General features: G+C 37.9%; 3 protein-coding genes across 3 annotated transcripts in view; 2 read left to right on the forward strand and 1 right to left on the reverse strand.

Annotated features, from left to right (window-relative positions):
• The window catches only part of LOC105284100 (muscarinic acetylcholine receptor gar-2), a 40,664-nt gene extending 32,369 nt beyond the window's left edge, over nt 1–8,295 (forward strand). Inside the window, exon 5 of the mRNA XM_011347358.3 lies at nt 496–8,295. Within this exon, the coding sequence (XP_011345660.1) occupies nt 496–2,837 (2,342 nt within the window). The 3' untranslated portion in view covers nt 2,838–8,295. The remainder of the gene's footprint in view (nt 1–495) is intronic.
• A 4,379-nt stretch (nt 8,296–12,674) lies between these two features.
• LOC105284099 (histone H3.v1-like) lies at nt 12,675–13,997 on the forward strand. Its single transcript, XM_011347357.3, has 2 exons — nt 12,675–12,812; nt 13,722–13,997. Exons 1-2 carry the CDS (start codon nt 12,675–12,677, stop codon nt 13,935–13,937), a joined length of 354 nt encoding a protein of 117 aa, XP_011345659.2. The 3' UTR covers nt 13,938–13,997.
• A 4,063-nt stretch (nt 13,998–18,060) lies between these two features.
• Nucleotides 18,061–19,246, reverse strand: LOC109611289. Its single transcript, XM_020033213.2, has 2 exons — nt 19,007–19,246; nt 18,061–18,462 (listed from the first exon to the last, which is right to left on the reverse strand). Exons 1-2 carry the CDS (start codon nt 19,189–19,191, stop codon nt 18,171–18,173), a joined length of 477 nt encoding a protein of 158 aa, XP_019888772.1. The 5' UTR covers nt 19,192–19,246; the 3' UTR covers nt 18,061–18,170.
• Nucleotides 19,247–19,459: the final 213 nt, after the last annotated feature.

The raw sequence follows: 19,459 nt of genomic DNA on the forward strand, positions 1-19,459 counted from the left end.
ATGAATCGATGATGATAAATGTAGACTTTTCAAAAACCTCAGTCGTTTAATAATTTTGCAATCATAAGAAATCGATTTCTTAAAAACTCTATTGATGATCATTCTTAGGAAAAATTTTCATATTTTCAAGTTAAACGCGTGTGTACCTTGGCAAAGCTACATTATATGGAGAATAGACTACATTTACTCTAATTGCAACATTAAATCTAACCGCTATTTATGGATGGACGACACGCGCCTCTCAATATTTAATATGAAGCTAGAGTGGAGTGGAGTCTCGTGAAATCGCGTTTGACGGTTGTATTTCTAATGCAAATCCGCGCATGCTTCGGTTGTGAGAGGAAGACCGATGTATTCATCACGATGGACAATTGTACAATCCGCCGATCTAATTTGGTTATCGCGTGGCTTCTGTCCGAATGCAGAACACGCAGTAATCAGATACACAGGGTGACAGAAACCGTCTGTACGAGTAACGACGTAATTGTTGCGCAGGCACTGTGTCGATGCCGTTCTACACGATCTACGTGCTGATGGGATATTGGAATCTCGGGCCTCTCCTCTGCGATCTCTGGCTATCGGTGGACTATACGGTATGCTTGGTGTCCCAGTATACCGTCCTGCTGATCACGATCGATCGGTTCTGCTCGGTGAAGATAGCCGCGCAGTACCGCAGCTGGCGGACGAAGCAGCGCGTCATCTGGATGGTGACCATCACGTGGATCATACCGGCCTTGCTGTTCTTCATCAGCATCTTCGGCTGGGAGCACTTCATCGGCTACAGGGACCTGAATCCGGGCCAGTGCGCCGTGCAGTTCCTCAAGGATCCGGTATTCAACACCGCGTTGATCATCGGATACTACTGGACGACGCTGATTGTCCTGTTCATCCTCTACGGTGGCATATACAAGACCGCCTACGACATGCAAAAGAAGAGCGAGGCCAAGCAACGCAAGATGCAGTCGATGGTCGCGCTGAGCGCTGGCGCGATGTCTGGCATGGCTGGTCGTGCTGCTGGCATAGGCATGTCCAAGACTCAGAGCACCCTGCTGAGCCAGGATAAACCGAAGATCGGAGCCACATCGATAGATGACGGCGTGAGTAGCGCGGAGACAACGGATGTTCAGAAAATGACCGCGAAGACTACCAGCGCCGCGGCGGCGGCAACGGCCACGGCAGTGACGGCGCTGGACCCTGCTGGCAAGAATATCTCTGCTAGCATCACGCCGAATGAAGCCGAGAAATCTGAGCGATCCAGCAGTCCGGCCTTCGACTCTGATGAGGAGAGCACCGTCGGCAACACGCAGCAGCCCAGCGCCGGAACCGGTCGAGAGCGGTCCTCGTTAGCGGGACTGGTGGCTCAGTCTGGTGCCCTTCAGGTATTTGCCACCAATGGACGCCTGAACGGCATCGTGCCGGTTAAGGTTGAGCTGAGTGTGCCGACGACGCGGAAGCTGCTGCCGACGAGTCCCACGCGCGACATGGCGACGCAGAAAGCTCAAACACTGCCCAAGATACAGGAGCTCAGCCTTCTGGACACGGACAATCCAGCGGAGGTTGATCGGTCCAGCAGCCAGACGCTCACGCCCGAGCTATCATCGAGATCGAACCTCGATGCAATCGAGGGCAGCAATCAGCGATCGGTCAGCTCGTCGGTCGAGCCGACGCCACCTGCACGGCTCAAGAACGCGTCGATCAATAGCGGTCAGCAGACCATTATACCGCCACCTACGCAGTTCCAGAGCAGCCCGCCGGTGTCGGACAGTCCAACGACGTCGTCGACGTCGACTGACCGACCCAAGTCGCTGATCGTGTGCCAGGGTACCTACGACATCCTTACCGGCTTGGACGGCGGCGATCTGCGCTACATGGACGAGAGCTCCATTATCGTTCCCAGTCCCTCCTATGAGAGTCCATCGTCTTCCTTCTCCTGTAGTCTGGCGAACCCATTGTCGACGGCGCCGTCATCACCGATCTTGGGCAATGTCGCGCCAGCTGGTGCAAGCACCAGCTTGCTGCAGACAGCTCTTATTAGAGCGACAGCGCAGCAGGCTGGCAGTGATGGACGCCAATTAGTACAAATCGCACAGACCAAGCAGCATCAGCAGCATCAACCTGCAATGTCCAACGCGTCGAGTCAGACACATCCGCCACGCGTATTCATCACTCATCAGTCAAACGCTGCATCGCAGACGTCGCCCACCGTCAGCAAGGTGCAGACCGAGGTGTCGGTGAATGCGGACCGCATGAAGCGTCAACCGGTCACGACTGTAGTTACGACGACCGCGGCCGTACCCTTGGAGTCGTCCAACAGCACGACGGACCGTTTCTCGACGGATCAGCCGACCCGAGCGAGTAGCAATCAGCCGCAGAATTCGTCATCTAGTGGTGGTGCGACGTGCTCGGTCACCACGAACCAGGAGACCAAGAGGCAGTCTTCACGGAAGAAAGAGACCTCCGTCTCGGATGCGGAGCAGAGTGGATCCAGGCGGGACTTTGTCAAGTCCATCGGGAAACGACTGAAGGCCAAGACGCAGAAAAAAGACTTGACGATAGGTCGGCAGAAGTCGCGGACGGAGAACCGGGCTCGCAAGGCGTTTCGAACCATATCCTTCATCCTGGGCGCATTTGTCGCCTGCTGGACGCCGTATCATATCCTGGCGCTGGTGGAAGGCTTCTGCGCGAACCCGCCGTGCACGAACGAGCACCTCTTCATGTTCTCGTACTTCCTCTGTTACGCCAACAGCCCGATGAACCCGTTCTGCTACGCGCTGGCGAACCAGCAGTTCAAGAAGACCTTCACCAGGATACTGAAGGGCGATCTGCACATGACGTAAAAGTATCCGCTCAGCCGCCGCTCGACTTGGACTATTCGGTATTCCAATATCATCCTGATACTACTCCGATGCTACTATGATAATGTTAGTTGACGTAAGCGACGCGCGAATTCCTCGCCAAGAGGATGGCCTTTTGCTCGCGCGTGACTGTAGTGATCTTGGACAATAATCAGACGAGAATGAGATATCTTCAGGCTCTCGGCGCGGTCGGGTATCGCGAATCGCTTTTGTACATAAATTAATCGCAGATTAGCCGCAGCTCGATACCGCGCGAAAAAGAGAGAGCCAGTAATGTATATACGCTGTACACATGTGTGAATATTCGTTAATCTTAAACGTGTAACATGCTTAGAACGTGAACAGGTGTACGTACAGGTAGTCTCAGGCGTGTGCGTGTGTAACGCGATAGCGGAACGTCCGTTGCAGCGATTGCTGAATCGACGTGCGTCATTCTGAATACCGTATTCGCGATTTGTCGAGACGACACAGTCGCATAGATCAGAGTAGGAACCACGCATTTTTAATAGTAAGCCTTACAACAAGTCGAACGGCGATACCGTTCATCACGAAAGACACAAAGTGAAGACATTAAGTATAAGAACACTACTAATTGGATATTTTTGGCTGTATCGTAATGAAAAAAAAAAAGAAAAAAAAATATATATACATATATATTCTGCTTCTTTGAACGCGGAGGACCCGCGTCTCCTCCCGCTGCATGTTACGCGCAGTAATCGTGGAGCGTTTCCTGTTTGATTCGATCCCGGACGCGTTACCTTCAACGGACTGCTTTCTGTCCACGTGCTGTCTCCTTCGTTTCCTTTTTTTGACGGACAACGAATCAGCTCGAGGTAGCTCGTGCCTCGTAGAGGTACCGAGCGACCGACCGATTTCCCTACGGTTTGATCGGATGGATCGGAATATACACTGCCTTGAGATGGCCTAATGCGCGGGCCTTTCCTCTTCGAATTTCTCGTGACACTTGGTACTCTCCTGACAAGCGAGCTCCCGTCGACGTCTGATTGACGCTCCCGTTTCTCAGTGTCCCGAAATCCCGTTGTCAATCTGAAGTTGATGATTTTTAGCACATGATACGTCAGCCAATTATTCTCGCCTGCATAATTGACGGCATTCTTTACTTGATCGCGAGCCACCCAGTATTATCCGTGTAATTATTGTGCAACCGTTTCGCACGTTTACGTTTATCACGTTTTACCTAATTAGAAAGCTCGTTGCGAGATTCATCGCAAGGCACAGGTGCGAATGTAATTAGTTGAAACTACTAGCAGTCTGTGATCGTGACTTGTAGCATGGCGAAGCCGGCAACGCGCTTCAGCATTGCTTACCTTTAAAGGAGGATACCAACAATGCCTAAGCTTTTTATTCCATTTTATACCAAGTGTGCAACTCGCGATTACTGCAAATTGTCAAATCAACAAACTGTAGTAAGTAATTTATACGTACACATTTTGTGTCATATTTTAAAGGTAATGCAAAGATAATATTTTGCGTTCACGGAGATATTGTTCTTTATTCGTCTCCTTGTATTATCTTCAAATTAAACAAGACAAATAAATCAAACTCATCGTTTCAGAAAATCAAAATTATTATTTTTACGAATAACCAATAACAATTAGAAATTGTGAAACAAATTGTGTTTGTAATATATATAAATAAATATTTGCAAGTGGTATAAAAGTGGCAAATAGATAGGTTACATCTGAGTTTTTACGAATTTTACATTATATTAAATTACAAGAGTCGATGATTAAAACAATTTCAAACCATCTTAAATCCTTATTTTCTTAAATAGATAAATTAATGCGTTGCAAGATTATGGAAAATTTATAAGAGAAACATTCATGTAAAGAGTTTTATCTAACAGCTCTTGTAAATCCCTTATAAGAACAATGCGATAAAATACAGATGGATTTAAGATGGTTTGGAAGAGCAAACTTCTCAATACAGAGAGAAAGTGTGCGAAACGGAGATCCACGCTTTTACGCTTACATTGTTACATTCTGGAAGTACTTTTTACAATCAATAGGTAACCCGAGATAAATCATTAGTTGGTCATCGGTTTATCAGCGCGATAGTAAAGTCGTCAATCAATGGTCTATGTGCTATAATACGCCAAACTGCTGTGACTATCAATCAAATCTGTAATGTCGAGGTTCTTAAATGAATTAACAAGCGACACGTATTTTCTTCATCCAGTCGTGCTTCTCGATCGTCGTATCGATGTACATTTCGTAAAAGAGGACAATATAACCGATCGGATAGCGTCAGTGTGCATTGAGCGCAGCTTTCAATTAGTCGTCGTTTAAGCAAAACTCTGCCGCTCGATCAGAGAGCGATACAAACTCTAGAATTACGAACAGCTCGTTACGCGCTACGAAGTTGGGCAGACAGAAAAGAGTACTTTTGAGTGTTACGTCGACTTTGAGTTTACGTCGGCTTGACCCTCGTGACATGCACCTTTTTAATCACTCGTTACATTCTCATTTCTACGCCTCGTGGATGTGACACGCGTATAATTAGGCGCGTCCATTAGCGAAGCAGTCATCTTCAGTTTTCACCGGAAACGAGAAACTGCGAACCTCTTCGTTGTGTAATATACTCTCCGTCGTATAGTTTTCTACCTTTGTATGAATTATTTCGTACGTGCGCGCAATCGTTTCGCTTGTAAATCTCATCCGATACTCCGGCTGCAGCGTTTCACCAGCACAAGAGAAAAATAGAAAAAGAGAGAGAAATGCGTCACGTTCTTCCATAAAAAAAAAGTACAGAGTGTCCTGCGTGCCTCGTGTCTACCTGAATTCTCTTGGAGTCGCCACCGGGACATTTTGGGACTTTGAGTATCTTCCGAGATTCACTGCCAATAGCGAGAGTCCTCCCGTTTCTTCATTACGCTAATTAGCCGGACCTATACCTGTCTGAGCGTATGTAGGCACCTCTACGCATCACGCGACTAGATGCTGCAGGTCGTTTCACCATCGGTGACTTAATCAAAAAGAAAATAATACCTCATTGATTCCGGATTCGTAGATCACCAACGATCTCATCGAGTTTCGACTCGATCAGCTTCCGCTCGTGATCCGCTCGCATGAACGCAAGCGACTTGATTTACGCTTTCCTCCCAGCGTTAAGTACCAATAATTCCGGGATACATTAATTAATCGCTATGTACGCTCGCTTCATTTCGTGCATGCCGCTTCTATAAACATAATTTCGCAGCGGCAACGGGAACGCGATGCACGCGCAACGAGTTCCCGATTTCTTGCGGGAAACGCACGCGAGGGAGAGCAATTTTGGCAATCGCTATTTTGGGGAAACGCGAGTTTGCAAGTGTACGTCTCGTCCGCATGCGTTGGCTATTTATCATTAGAAAATTGCGATATGATGACGTTGAGGCCGTCTGAGGTCGATTTTGCGAGGCGGAGGCGTAGCATAAAACAGGATCGTCATCGTTATCGATAGGCGAGTAAGCTGTGTATCAAAGCGTTTTCTGCGAGCGGCGGATTCCTCGATCGACACGATACGATAGATAATAGCAGTGTGAACGATGTACTTCGCTTAAGACTTAGAATCCGAAGGTTGGACTCTTTTTAGCTGCAATCGAGAAGGAGGAACGACACGTCGCAGCTGTAAAATCGTAGCGAATCACCCTGTACGATACGTGTAGTCTGTATTTAAGGAGATACGTGCGAGATGTGCGACAGAGAGGCAGCCGACGCGCGTTCATTGTACACACAGAGACACGATAGACTTTGTAGAAAAGGAACAAAGTTATATTAAAAACGAGCGCGGCTAGCGTGTGCTAGCAAGTAGCCGTGTATACATGTATACATACGATATGTACGTAATGCGATGGGTAGACGGTATAAAGGCTGTAACAGCGCGCCCCAAAAAAGAAGAGGGAGACCGGATAGACGGTGCAATACCTAGCGAATAAGTATAATTAGCTGTAGGCGCGGTAGAACGATTAAAAGAGATGATCAGATAATAAAAATAGCTGTATGGAGCCTATATATAAGAAGCGTGTCTAAATCGTCGATCGCGCGAAGAAATATATATATATATATATTATATATATATTTCTAATACATACATACATATATAAATATATATATTTGCACGTCGCGTATATTCCCCTTTCCTTGGTCGAGAGCTTTTACTTGTAGATTCCGACGTGGTGGAGGCGTCCGTGAGACGGACGATTGTCGAAATTGTCGTGCGACGAGTCGGAAAGGAAACGATTAAACGCGCATTTTCTCTGCTCGACCGATCTGCAATTTCATTTAACCGTCGCGATCAAATTCGAACGAGCAAATTTGTCAGCTGTGAATAACTCGTGCGGGCGAGAAGCGGCTCTCGTGAATCCGCTTGCTCTCGAGACTCTCGAGATCTTTGGAAGTTTAAGCTTCGTTAAGTAGTAAAACTATATCGAAATGTGCCTCAAATTCCTCTCGCACGTTTCGCGAAATTCCGCGTCGAGATTGAAGGATATACGAATGTGTTGTATAAAAAATTATCACACGCAAGCGATACGATCAAACAACGGAGATGCATCTATTTAGAACGTTTGTTTATCCGATATCTCACAATCTCGCAATATATGTATCTCGTAATGTGCAGCATGACAAGCAGGCAATTAATTTGATAATTATTACGTAGTATTATTCCATGAGAACAGCTTCCTGAGCAAAACCAGCGCGCGAGACCAAATTAACAAACTGTTAGCTGTTATTAAATCATAGACAATACAACTCGCACGTCTGACAATCCTGATTTTAGGAATTCTTTCAAGCTACAAATGTTCGATCGTGAGCGAAAGATCACAGGATTCTAGGATCTACGGATTGCTCATTGAACATCTGTTTTGCCGAGAGTGTCGCAAAACGCTGATTACACGTGCAAATATCGTTGAAACATTGAGAAATTCGGCGACGAACTCTGTTCGGCACGGAATCTGTAATTTCGCCACATCGCGTATCGTCAAAGCGATAGGAGCGTTTATTTGTCAGGAAAAAATTGAACGTGCATATTAGTTTATAAGGTGTACGTTGTGTACGTTGTGTACGTGGTAATCACTATGCAAATGCTTCGTAATTTACTTTTAGAGTAATGCGACACGCGCTCTGATTGTGAGAGTACATGATCGATACTTGGAAGTTGCATCCGCCATGCGTTACGTCAAACGTCGAACTGCAGATTGGCAATTCTAATTAAAGTACGTACGTGTGTGAATAAAGTAAGAACTTCGGGCGAAGTTGTGACGTAGATGTAATCAAGTAGTAATCGGTTTCTATTTATATGATGTCTGTGCAGGCGAAGCATGCGAAGGTGCGCGTAGGTATGCGAAGATGTGCAAGACCCGCCGAGGCATAAGAGCATACTTAACTACTGAAACCTGTAAAGTAAAAGCGACTATAATAAAGTGAAGCAATGCGATGTATACTGATCTCTTTCCCTCGATCTTACACTCACTCATTTCTTCATTTTTTTTTTTTATGAAAAGAGCGCATGTTAATACGCAGAGTGAGCAAGAACGTGAGAATTGAATCGAGAGATTAGAAACATAACGTAAAGCTCAGCCTTTCAGAAATGATTATCGTCTTGTAAATGTTTGATACGTTATCTATCGATTATATCGCACAACGTACATCGATATATTAAAAATATCACACTTTACTTTGTCCTAACTACTCTAAGAATATCGAGATAAAAGTCTGAAGTATTCGAGATAATGCTTATTTGTACATGATATGACTTCAAGATTTCTCTCTCTTCGAATACAAGTTAGAACGAAAAGAGTGGCGACATCTGATCATTAGGAGCAATATTAACATTTAATAAATTCATCTAAATTTTAATAATATGATAATAACTAAAAATAAAAATTTGATTAAAAGGATTTTTTATTTTAAAAAGGAATATATATACGATGCGACAACGATGACGCTAAAAATACTACTCGGAAAGGGAATACGGCACATTTTGTTCAATCACTGAATATCACTGTACGGTATCCTATTCCTTTTGATTGACAAAATTGCTATCTGTGTAGAATTCGTCGTATTAAATTTCGGTTGCTACAAATGGTAAGTGTAGTTGGCGAGTACGTGAAAAAAAATCGATTAACCAGCAAGTGGAACAAAACAGGACCAAAATAAATTCCTATTGTTATTGAAATTTTAACCGTTGCTTAAATCCCTGTGTTTTCCTGCATATTTTGCGCAATGAATTTTTTAGGCCAAAAACACGCGCTGTGATGATGAAATAGGTAGGAGCATGCAGGACATTTTTAATTATAAATTATAAATGAGAATTATAAATTTTGCAGAAAGTTTTTCGCACACGTTATTTCAGATAAAAGTACTATATCGATACATTTCATCGATACAAAAGATCGTTTTTAATGTAGCATAATAATATTAAATTCACACTTAAATGAAACTAAAATCTGTGCATGCCTATTTTATTAGTATTTAAATATTTGCAACAAGGAAAGTTGTATCGTTGTTTTACCAACAATCGGACATAACGAGATTTTACAATCATTTTCGGATTTCTTTTACATTATTTGATAATCAAGACACAAGACTTTCTCCAGACGGTACGTGACACTATATAATTATTAGCAAAAAGCATAAAAATTTTTTCACACATTTTTATTAACAATTGTTACTCAGTCATCGGCACGCGTCGCTAGTATCAAATTCTAATCGATAATTCAGGTCACTTCGTAACCAAGCCTTGCATAGCAATTGCAACAATGTATAAATCCAATAATAAAATCCAAAAACTTATATACAAATAATTCGCTACTTAATTTCAATCAATTCTGTGCCATCAGTTTTTTAAATTAGTGCTTTGCATAATTTAGAGATTTTGCGCTCTACGTTAATTTTATGATAAAATTAGGCGCAATATAGCAGCGTATAGAATTTTATAATGATCAGATATACATTTAACTGTTTTTTTATATTATTACCATGGGAAACGTTTTGTATCTGTCATTTTCAATGAATTCTTTCGCATGCAGGACCTCACCCGTCCTGCATGCATCCTATAGTTCGACGAATTACGTTGTTGCTTCGTGTTTGTAACTAATTATAATGTTCGTATGCGAAAGTTCGTGACTAGAATCAATAGAAAATAATTTAATTACATACCAGTCTAATTACAGCGCAGAGCGTGATATTAGATGCACTGGGATGAATAGAAGCTAGAAGATGGGAAAAACGAGACCCATGAAAAGGATCGAAATTAGATAGAATTACATATAGAATCACCGCAAACTTGTTGTCCAGTAATATCGTGTAGCAAACAGCAGCAGAACCATCTTTATTAAAAATTCTAAATGTGTTATAAGAAAATATTTTCTTATTCATTTTTAATATGACAGCATTGAGTAGCAGCGTTAAGAAATTAATTAATTAATAATATTTGATAAATAAACGTTTCTTAAAGAATATATTTTAAAATTTAGAATCGAAATCAAAACAGTAATAAGACTAATGTTGTTTTTTATTAAGAAACATTAATTTTCATTTGTTTAATCGATATTGTAGGCGTATTTTATTATAATTTTAATTTTATTAGATCAGGAGTACATAGGTAACCGTGGGGCCAACTATTTTAAGACACGCACCTGAGAATGATCAAGAGATACGGTAGTGTCTCGCGCCAAGTGTACGCGCAGCATACACTTTTTTAATGCAAACAACTTGGCGCTGCTAGATTAATTGTTATATAAATTCATACAAATCATATAATTTATAAGTTGACATTGCTGTCTCGTATTTTGACATCCACCAGCAGCGCTAAGTTTTTTTGCATTAAAAAATTTTGTACTTATTACATTTTAAAAAATATATCTTTTAGGCCTGTTAAGTTTGATCGAAGTTCGATAACTTCGAAGCTTCGAAGGAACGAAGAAACGAAGGAATCTTCGAAGGTACGATGTTACGAAGGATTCGAAAGACTTCGAAGAAACGAGGGAGTCTTCGAAGGTACACACGAATTCCTTTTCGACAGAGCCGCGTCTTATTTGTACTAGGCCTGTTAATTTTGATCGAAGGTCGATAACTTAAAATTATGCGGTAATCGACTACAATTGCAACCAATTTCGTTACAGCTTGTGTTATTTTCTCAACACGTACGTGTGTATCTTCGAAGACTCCGTTTCTTCGAAGTCTTTCGAAGCTTCGATCCTTCGAAACATCGTACCGTCGAAGATTCCTTCGTTCCTTCGAAGCTTCGAAGCTTCGATCCTTCGAAACTTCGTACCTTCGAAGATTCCTTCGTTCCTTCGAAGCTTCGCAGCTTCGATCCTTCGAAACTTCGTATCTTCGAAGATTCCTTCGTTCCTTCGAAGCTTCGAAGTTTCAAAGGATTAGAAAAAGTAACAGTCTTAATTGTCCTAAATGATCTTTTATAAATATCCGCTCGAAATAGTGCTTATTGTTTTAACCGGCCTGATAAATTCCCGGAGTACAGTTCTTTCTCCCGCCTATAATATATATATTATTTTGATGCTTATTATAATACTATTATAATAAGCATCAAAATAATTTAATTAGATATCAGATACACGATATTATTAAAAAATAAATTAATTAATTTCTTAACGCTCTAATACTCAATGCTGTTATACAAAAACTTGAATATACTAATGATTAATACGAACATGTATTCACTCGAGTTAGTTACAATGCATTTTTCGCATTGCATCAACAACTTTGAATAGAAAGTCGCTCGTCATTCTCGTATTGTCCGTTGAAGCGACTACAAGAGTGTAAGTTATTTCACGTAATAGGTCATTAATTGAATATTTCAATAAATTACATGTTTTAAATATTATCAAAAGGCATATTACATATGATTGAATGCGTAGATGTTTCGGACGCGTGGATTTATTAAAGTTTCGCCCAATACATACGCCCAATCATGAATATTTTAATAGCTTTCATAGTTAATCATAGTTAATTTATGCGGTTAAATTCATATAATTGGATATAATACAGATGTGAATAACACACGAATAACTATAAATTTAATTAAGTAAGATTAACTCGAGATTCAGATTTACTAATGAATATGATTGCATCACGCGTAAAATTATTGCGAAAGAAGCTAATGTATATATTAGTTGATACAAATATATTCAGACAGATATTTTCTGGAGAATATATTGCACAATTTAAAACATAAATCAAAACAGCAAGGAAACTAATATTGCTTCCCCGCGTTTCCTGTTTTACAGACGCTGAACTAACTACTTACTTAATAGGTGTATGTACGCGCGAGACAAAAGTTTCGTACGTAATAATTATTTTCGCGCGTTTTATGTTTCACAGATGCTGAACTGACTAACTTCTGACTAGTTGAACTGACTAAGTACACGCGCGCGACAAAAGTTTCGTAAATGTAACGCGCGCAAGTCATCGCATCTTGTATCGTAAATGTATCGCGCGAAATAATTATGAAATAATAATGGAAGTGTTCCGAAAGAATCACAAAGAAGAAGATTATATTTGATTATATTTGTCAGTTTACTATGCAACGATGCTTTTTTTTCTATACATGCAGACGCGTCGTTCAATATCCCGCATTTCACTCGACATGAAAAAGGCGAGGAAACCGAAGATGCAAAAGAAAAAAAATGTAAGTATTCTTTATAGTTTATTAAAACCACATTGGTAGTTATTATAATTCTTCTTCCGATTGGTAATATAATAATAATAATTTATTTTAAATTGTAGATAATTTTAGAAGACGATTTCCTTAAAGACATTTTATTTTCGCAAGACATGGAATATTTTGATGATAATGCCGTCCCCGCTGCTGCTGCTCCTGTCGCCGCCGCCGCCGCTCCCGTCGCTGCTGCTGCACCCGACGCCGCTGCTGCTGCTCCCGTCGCCGTTGTCGCTCCCGATGCTGTTGCTCCCCTCGACGACGACAGAGAAAGTAATATTTTCATTTAATTACTTAATTACTTAAGGGGTTAGGCCACCTTGGACGTGTCAAAATTACTGTCATTTTCCGGAATTTTTTTTGAAGATATAACAAAATAAATACAAAATCGAACATGAGGCATTTATTAAGCAACTCTTGAAGAAAAAAAAGAGATTTGTTTTTTTAATTTATCTTATAAATGTTGGTGCTAGAGTCGAGACACTGGAAGCCCTTTTTGATCGACGCTCTCTGCGGTGTTCAGTCTCACGATCACAGCATTGGACCTAATGCAAAAAATAAAAAATGTTTATTATCTAGATACTAAAAACTAAAAAAATACATATGGATATCTAGAAATATTAATTTTTGTGGAAATGGTAAGCTTTGAATTAAAAGTTTCATTTTCAAGAAAGTGAAACTTTTAATTCAAAGCTTACCATTTCCACAAAAATTAATATTTCTAGATATCCATATGTATTTTTTTAGTTTTTAGTATCTAGATAATAAACATTTTTTATTTTTTGCATTAGGTCCAATGCTGTGATCGTGAGACTGAACACCGCAGAGAGCGTCGATCAAAAAGGGCTTCCAGTGTCTCGACTCTAGCACCAACATTTATAAGATAAATTAAAAAAACAAATCTCTTTTTTTTCTTCAAGAGTTGCTTAATAAATGCCTCATGTTCGATTTTGTATTTATTTTGTTATATCTTCAAAAAAAATTCCGGAAAATGACAGTAATTTTGACACGTCCAAGGTGGCCTAACCCCTTAACTGTTTTAACTTTTATGTATCAAAATATTATATATATACAAGATTATATTGTTGTCAGTATATATATTTACGTAATATATATATTTTTTATAATACGTGTATATTTTTCTTTGTGTAAACTATAAAGTAATTTTACTAAATTATTCAGATTACAGACCAAGAGGTAGAAGGGCAGGAGCACGCGTGCACCAGGAACGGTTCATGCACTTTCTGTACCGACTCTCGTCGGCTCATTACTATTGGGATAGAGGACGAGGAAGAAGAGGACGAGGAGGAAGAAGAAGAGGAAGAGGAAGAGGAAGAGGAGGAGAATTGGAAAATAAAAAGTGATATGTGCAACTCTTACATTTACTTAATTACATAAGTTTATTTATTTCAGTTCATTGTAAATCATAAAAAGTCAAAAAATAAAGTTCTTTTCGGTTAAACGAGATCAACTCTTACTTATTTAAATATAATTCTGAGAGAGAGAGAGAGAGAAACAGTCACGCGCGCGCGTGTGTGTGTGTGGTCTCTCTGTCACTAACTAATATTTAAATTAAATAATTTATAACACTACAGCAAAGTATTATATTTATAGTACGCCTAGTATAGTCCTACCTATAATCTCTGTCTCTTTCTCTCGCTCGCTCGCTCGTAAGAAATTAAAACGTGTATGTGTGAACGCACCTTGAGGGACAAAATCGCTTTGCATGTGTTTGTGCGAGCATACGTACGTGAGTGGTCTGAATTCCATGAAAACCGGAACGTCACAGTTTTAACATAATGATTGCAATATCTCAGGATTGACTGCAACAATTTTGTTCGAAGTGATCGCGTTCGAAAGCGTGCACCCATATTATCTTATAAAAGTGCCGTTAGATTTTTTATTACGGCTTTAGTTCCTAAGATATTTTAATCACAAGTTTATGTGACCTGTCAAATGATGTAAATTCCGGATAAGCTACTTGGTAGCGCCTCGACGATATCACGCCAGTGCTGTATCAAGCGGCTATTTCTCATGCGGCTATTTATTGTTTTATGTACTTGGCATCGCGACGCTACCGCGTCGCTTGAATTCGATTATTTAACTGATGCGGACATGTAGTAAAAGAACCGCGAGCGGTTAACGCGATCAAGTACGTACTTTATATGCAATCGATAGTATTTTTCGCATCGTATCGGTCATACGCAATTGTACAATTATAATATTTAATAAAAGAATTTGTTCCCGTTGCATACACTTTTTACATTTTTGTACTACGTGTACAGTCAGGCATTCGACAAAAAGAATGCCTGAGATATAGAGAAAGAATAGAAAGAATTGGAAGATAGAACGAACTGATTCAAATAATTTATACAATACCTACGACGAAATGTAACGTCATCGTGTAAGTCAAAATATTAAATTTCATGCCGAATTTATTTTATCCTTGAAGTTACCGGCACATAAAAAGACCTCGATAACCGCGAGCGCTACCTTGAGCAAGATGACCGCGCATATATCTATAAGTCAATATTAAGTGAATATTGTAATAAATTCACAGTTTAGAATGCTATCAGGAAACTTAGTGCATACGAGCATGTGTGTGCATATAAATCTCATTCGTATTAGTTTAATTGAGTTTGATCGGACTTGAAGAACAAATTTGCGATATAATCTCCACCTTGAAGTTTTCGATAGCTTTTGTAATTAATCATATGTATGAGATTCATGGAATTTGATATTATACAAATGTGAATAATACACGAATAATTATAAATTTAACTAACCCTTCGAGTGAACACATCTTTTCGGCACTTTTCCAGTGAATACATGAGTCTATCACGTCCGTTATTTCTCTCCTTTTAAAATACTTAAAAAAATCTGAAAAAGTCATAAAACATCGATCTATATCGCAGTTGATGTCATAGTCAGTTTGATGTTATTTTATTTATTGGGACAGACAGATTTGCCAGTTTGTCAGTTTTATTTTATTTTTACGAGTGCGTTACTTTTGCTCGGACGCTGTAGATCCATTTGTTTACTAGGAGGGTTAAATAAACGTTATACCAAAATTTGCTACGAAATATGATCATATCGCATGAATGTGGATATCATTGTGGAAAAAACTAACTCATAAAAATATATATATTTGAACGGAAATTTCTTGAAGAATATATTTTATTATTTGAATTGAATCAAAACAGTAATGAACTTAATATTTTATTGTTCGATAGATGCGACGATAGATGCGCTAAGTCTACAAACCTTTTTTTATCCCTTTACTGCAAAGAAAAATCACATTTAGTTATTTACTAGCACGCATATTATGTAGTAAAAGAAACATGAGTAATTAACATGATCATTTTTCGCATTACATTGATCAAACGCAATTAATTAATAATAATAATAATTTATTACTAATAATTAATAAAACTTTTATTGCATTAGTCTAAATAATAAATTCCATATCAATCTTATTTATTGAAATTAAAACATATAATAGAAAATAGTAAATCGGGATATTAAACCCTACAAAAACCTTTTTAAAAAAAGAAAAAATATTTACGCCAAGTACATAAAACGTATCGAACTTTCTAAAAACAGTGTAATTATAAAAAAACAACCTTTCTAAAAAAGTGTATTATGAAAATTTATTTCTTCAAAAATATACATGAAAATGAAATCAATGCAATTAGCTAAGTATATCATTATTTATTGAAAAGTGAATTGTTCACAAATGGATATGAAATCAATGCAATTTATCTAGTATTTGTTTAAAAATGGATGTTGTCAGTGCAATATCCAAAAGTTATATACAAGATGCTTTCACAATAAATCCAAATATTATATGAAACAAGTTGTATACATTCAAAAGTATATGCAACACAAGCTTAACGCATCCATTGTCTCTTCACGCAAATTCTAAGTCACATAAAACGGGCTTAAACTGACTCAAATGATCAACGGAATCATAGTGAAGCAAAAAACTTGGCGTGCCCGGGTTGTATTACGATGCAATAGCTCACCATACAAAATACAAAATACAGTACAAATCAAGATACTGTTACTCAAGTTTATAAGAATTTTGTAAGACATGTCCAATGCGATCCGGGCGTTAAATATTTTCGGTTTTTTTAAAAAGGTTTTTGTAGGGATACTATTATATAATTATTTTGCTGATTTACTTTGAACATTAGAACGATGTTATATAAGAAAAACAAAATGTGCAGTAATACAAATGAACAATTTTAGTAAAAACAAGAGTAAGATAAGATATATAAGACACACAATATAACAACGTTACTAATATTAAATACAAGTGAAACTAGAAAAACTAAAAAAATGAAAATTAAACGTCTGTAAAAAATTGAACACATTGTATATTTCGCAATAAATAAATTTATTAAACAATAATTATTATTAACTATATATAACGATATGAATAACTATTACTACTTATAAACAACTTATAACTTATAACTGTACTTATAAACAACTATGCGTTAAAATATTTATAATAAGTGTCATACATAAACACATGGCTTTATCTCTCTGACACATTTAAGCATTATTCAAGCCCATAAATTTACTAAACTTATCTTTTTGGTCCTTAATTTGACGCATTCGTCTATTGGCAACCCATTCAAGATTTTCACCTATTTTTCTTTGCTTGAAATAGAAATTATCCTTGATGCTGCTCACCTAAAACAGATTTTAACAACATGTAAATAAAAATTGTAATATATATGTATAGTTATAACAGCAACTTCCAGCAATATATGTACAAATAAATTTTATAGTAGAGCTGTGATATAAATTTGTCAGAAATGCTACTTTTAGTACAAGAACTATATTATATTATATTATATTATATTATATTATATCATATTATATTAGATATTATATTATATTAGATAGTGTGTGTGATGTATACGTACACTGCAAACATGTCCACTTTAACTATAACGGAAAAAAGTCATTTTTTTCCGCTTTAACTTGTAAGTGTGAAATTAAAGCGGAATCATATATATATATATATATATATATATATATATATATATATACTGCTGCCATATTGCGAGTTGCCATAGTTACGTTATTTTCGTCCGCTATATCCTTTCGTCCTATTTATATAAAGGATTTTAATATAAAATCCTTTATATAAATAGGACTGGTAATAATCTAGCATTATAACGGATATTATAAAGGATGTGATCATCGGTTACGATTTCGGTCATACATATTTAAAGCGGACGAAAATAACGTAACTATGACAACTCGCAATGATTCCGCTTTAATTTCACACTTACAAGTTAAAGCGGAAAAAAATGACTTTTTTTCCGTTATAGTTTCGCGGAATTTAAAGTGGACATGTTTTGTAGTGTACTAATAAATAAAAGATAATAAGAAAGCAATCATATCAATAGTGTCAGCAAATTAAAACATAAGAATTCCATCATAAAACTTACTTTTTGAATTTTATCTTCAGAAAATAAATGATTTATAATAATAACTAATAGTTTATTTTTAACGCAAGCAGAAGCACTGCAAAAAGAATGAAATAATTAATTCGTAATTAAACTATACTACTAAAGAATACTTTTGGAAGAGCCATTTATAAAACTAATTTTATTACTTGTACTCCTCCATATTTCCTATGATACCATGGTCTACATGTTCCACTACATGATCAACAAAGATGGCATAATGGAAAAGTGTGGAATAGCTATCTTTTTGATTACGAGATGAATAATAAACCATGTTGGTAGCAAAACGGGGTCTTTCAGCGCATGAAATATAATCAAAAACTTTATATTCATTTATATTGACACTTAGCTGGAAGCCAATCAATTTCAGAAAAACTTTGGCATCTGCTTTCATCGCACCTTTACAGTACGTCCATTCTCTCCATTCCGGCGAAAGTCTGTAATATGTAGAACATGAATAACTTTAGGTAAAAAAGTTCTTATTACCATAAGCGGTACATTCCATTATTAACAGATTTCAAATTGAAAAATCTTTCAACACACTGCTGAGGAAGAAAGGATAATACAACAACTGCATATAGAAATGCCTACAAGATATTAATGCGTACATTTAAGTAAAAAAATCATTCTAACTCAATGAAAAACTAAACAATGTAATGTATTTAAAACAGATGAGAGCGGAAACCAATGAATATATTGCGTTTTGCGTATCCCATTCGATTTGTGCTCATGATACATTGTACGTATTGTACTATATTTAAAGTTGGTATACGCATACACAACATACAGAAACAAAGTTTCCTGCAACTGCAATTAGTACTAATCTGTAGAAAATTTGCTCAAACTTATTATATACACGATTTAACAAACAGTTAATGCTTTTTTCGAAAAGTTCTGTATTTTTTGACTATTACTATCTCAAATTTCCAATATTGTACATGAGAAATACCATTACAGAAAGAATGTAATTGCAAGAATTACTTGTAATTTCTGGGATCTTTTAGGTGTTCCTTCAATCTAGCATTTGCAATTTCTTGACACTCTGTACAACCAAAAATACAAGCCCATCTTACAGCCTCTCGACGTAACCACTTAGTAAGATCGTCTTCGCCGGTAGTTTCGTTGTATGATAGGTTTTTGAGCAAACCTTTCAAGATAAAGACCATATCTTCCTATAAAAGTTGTTAAAAATGATATGACCATCATATTACTGTTTTGTTTCTTTATAAAAGTAAATATGGAAAGTTATTAATCCAAACTTTTTTCCATTTGTTCAATTGAATTGATAGTATATTCCATACAGCATACGCGCTTACATGTACGACACAAATATTTTCCTACATCATTTATAATTTTACGACATGTCTATTACGTCTATGTGACGTATAAAACAGTTACGTATTAACGTTACATATTTTCTGAATTGTTAGTTTT

This window comes from Ooceraea biroi, chromosome 1 (assembly GCF_003672135.1).
Source record: "Ooceraea biroi isolate clonal line C1 chromosome 1, Obir_v5.4, whole genome shotgun sequence".
NCBI lineage: Eukaryota > Metazoa > Arthropoda > Insecta > Hymenoptera > Formicidae > Ooceraea > Ooceraea biroi.